Raw genomic sequence first — 3,376 nt, 5'->3', positions numbered from 1 at the left:
AAAAAAAAAAAAAGACCAGTGAGGATCAGGCAATAAAAACTCAGCCTATTGGTCACAGACACCGAGTCTATTGACCTCCTCACTTCGCCTGTGAGATAAAGACGTGTGTATGAAGGTGGATGTCTGCACTGAGATGCTCAAGAAATGGAGAGAATTACCAGGTGAAGAAACAGCACATGACAATTCCATGAGCTAACGACAGCTCGTTGCAGGCAGCAGTTTGCGAATTGCTCCGGGTAGGTGCCACTTCAAGTAGAAAGAAACAGAATAAAGGCTCCGAGGTCATCAGAAAGCAGCTTCCAGAGCGTGTTCTGTGCAGAGAAGAGATGTGTGCTTTCTCTCCATGTGAAATCAGGGGACAAGAAAAGGTGCACATAGGAAGCTGGCATGAGCATCCGTGTGAAGAGACCACCAGCAGGCTCTGTGTGAGCAACAAGCTTGTTTAGTTCACCTGGATGCAGGCGGGCTGAGTCTGAAAAGAGAGTCAGCAAAGTGGGGTGGGATTATCGTTAGTTCTTACAGGTTTGAGATGGGTGTACGAAGTACCTTCTCAAGGACCGGGAGAATATTACAAAGTACCTTCCCAAGAGCGGGGCAGAATATATCCTATCAGTTAGGGTGGGGCAGGAACAAATCACAATGGTAGATTGTCGTCAGTTAAGGCTATTTTCACGTCTTTTGTGGCTCTTCAGTTGCTTCAGGCCATCTGGATGTACACGTGCAGGTCACAGGGGATATGATGGCTTCGCTTGGGCTCAGAGGCCCGACAGAGGTGACCTTCTCAGAGTTTGGGAGAAAATCTCTGTGGCAGAAATTTGCATGAGGATAAGAGGTGATAAGACCCTCCACGAGAGAATTCTGCGTGTTCCCTGCCTTCCGTGAGATAAAGACATCTCCCCACTGATGTTAAATATTATCGTTTGTTACATTAGGTCTCTTGCAGGAGCCTGCACTGCGTGAGAAAACAGCCTCTGCATCTTCAAATTTGCGCCTTTAATCTAGAACAGCTATAATCTAGAACAGCTAGAACTTCCTCTGACAAGGAGAACATTTGTATTCATGCTCTTCTCTCTGACAGCCAGCAGCCACACGTGGCTCTGAAAACTCAAACGGTGGCCATGTGGCTGAGGAACTGAATTTTAAACTTCATGGAATTTGATCTATTCTAAGTTAAAAAGCCATATTTGGCTAGTATACGTATGTAGCAAACCTGCACGTTCTGCACATGTATCCCAGAACTTAAAGTAAAATAAATAAATAAGTGTACAACATGGGAGTTTTGAGAGAACTATTAATTTTTTGGTTATCTCAAATTTAAACACGTCAAATGCTTGTCAAGAATTTGAAGTATTCAAAAACTTCAAGTATTGTCAAATTTAAACACGTCAAATGCTTGTTGAGAATCTGAAGTATTCAAAAACTTCACCATATTAGATGACTCAGATACTGAATACACTTCATCTCTGCAACATGTTATTGAGTAATCGCAAAGATATGGAATCAACCCAAATACCCATCAATGATAGATAGGATAAAGAAAAGGTGATACACATACCCCATGGAATACTATGCAGTCATTCAAAGGAGTGAGATCATATCATTTGCGGAGGCATGGATGAAGCTGGAAGACATTATCTGCAGCAAACTAATGCAGGAACAGAAAACCAGACACCGCATGTTTTCGCTTGTAAGTGGGAGCTGAACAATGAGAACACATGGACACAGGGAGGGGAACACACTCACTGGGGCCTGTCAGAGGAGGGCAGGGGGTACAGAGAGCATTAGGGAAAAGAGCTAATGCCTGCTGGGCTTAGTAGCTAGGTGAGGGATTGATAGATGCAGCAAACCACTATGGCACACGTTTACCTATGAAACAAACCTGCACCTCCCGCACAGGGACCCCAGAACCTTTTTAAAAATTAAAAAAAAAAAAACTTATTGAAGAATTTAGAGATTAAACTGGCTGAGTGTATACATCAGCTTTCCAGAAGCAGGTCTATAGAATTTCAGAAGAAGTCAGATGATATTAATGAGATATCCAGGATGAGTGTGTGGGTATAGTCAAACCACCTTAAATGGCTGGAAGATCAAAATAGGATCGTAGAATGGCTGGTTGTCTGCTCAGCTGTGCTGGAATGTTAAGATAATCCCACAAGCATTCAGACACTGCTGTTGCCAGCTTGGAGGTGTCAAGATGGTACCAGAGGGAAGAAGAGTGTCCGTGGAGAAAAATCCTCCTGGGAATAGATCCAGGTCCTTGCGTATTAATGACCTCTGTGGCAAAGACTGGGGGCAGCTCTGGCCTCAGCCTGGGCTTGGTGGACGGTGACGTAGATACTGGGATCCTCCGAGAGGTACTTGGGACACGGGGAGGCAGGAGTGAGTCCTGTCTGGGAGAGGGTCTGGTGGTTTAACTGGGCATACATCACCTCCTGTGTCTCTTCCGCTGGAGGGCCCTGAGAGGATGAAGGTGAAAAGAGGAGCACATTTAGTAACTGAAGGCAGGGAACTGGGAATGTGAGGGGATGAAGTTGTGATGATGGTTTGGACTGGAAGAACTCACCTCTTCATCCATCCGGTGGCCTTCCGTGGGCTCTGTGTTTGCCATGGTGGTGTCTGTGGGGTGAAAAAGGAAGTCTTCCAGATCTTCACATCAGAGGTGGCAATACCAAGGCCAAAACAAGATGAGGGCGTGCCTGAGGCTGCAGCGTGATGCAGCCTCCCCCACTAAATTCAGAGAACCACCCATCAGCAACCCTGGGGCAATCTTGACTGCCCCACGACCACTCCCATCGATGGCCCCCATCCTTCTGCCTCTCTCATGGACCATCTCCTGCAGGTCAGTGGCCTCCCTAGAGGTGAGGTGGAGGTAGGGGAGGGGTTGCGGTGATTGGTCAGTGAAGGGAAGCAGAAGGGTTTCTCCCTCAAGAACCTCAATGGAAACACAGATCAACCCACAGGAGGTGAACAGCCCTCTCTGTGCCCCGGTCCTATCCCCACGAGGCTCACATGATACGGTCCTCCCCTCCCTGAGACTTACAATATTTTATGTAACACCTGAAACCGATAAAAGCAGAGAGGCATACGCCAATGGAGATGATGGCTACTGAGAGTCCAATGAAGATATTCAGGTTGTTGCTGGACTGTCCTTGAGGAAGATGTGTGTCTGTCAAGAAGCAAATGACAAACCCTTTCATGACTGTTTTGTGCCAATACATACTGAACACACGACATGCTTTATCTGAAGCTCTTCCGAGATCCCTACACCCGAACAGTTACTTTCTCCATTTTGCATCACTTACAAAAAATTCCAAGAGAAGTGAAGACACATGTCCAAATCAAAGGGCCAGTAAGACAGATGTGGAGGCCAGGCGTG

At 46.4% G+C, this 3,376-nt stretch overlaps 1 protein-coding gene across 1 annotated transcript in view; it reads right to left on the bottom strand.

Moving 5' to 3' along the window:
* Positions 1-2,264: 2,264 nt before the first annotated feature.
* Positions 2,265-3,376, bottom strand: part of LOC105551601 (putative killer cell immunoglobulin-like receptor-like protein KIR3DX1) — a 10,237-nt gene continuing 9,125 nt past the window's right edge. Inside the window, exons 7-9 of the mRNA XM_011996908.1 lie at positions 3,041-3,166; positions 2,564-2,616; positions 2,265-2,456 (exon numbers count right to left, since the gene is read on the bottom strand). Of these exons, the coding sequence (XP_011852298.1) occupies positions 2,265-2,456; positions 2,564-2,616; positions 3,041-3,166 (371 nt within the window). The remainder of the gene's footprint in view (positions 2,457-2,563; positions 2,617-3,040; positions 3,167-3,376) is intronic.

This window comes from Mandrillus leucophaeus, unplaced genomic scaffold (assembly GCF_000951045.1).
Source record: "Mandrillus leucophaeus isolate KB7577 unplaced genomic scaffold, Mleu.le_1.0 Scaffold53, whole genome shotgun sequence".
NCBI lineage: Eukaryota > Metazoa > Chordata > Mammalia > Primates > Cercopithecidae > Mandrillus > Mandrillus leucophaeus.
Note: the sequence above shows the minus strand (reverse complement) of the source record. Positions and strands in the feature narration are given on the sequence as shown.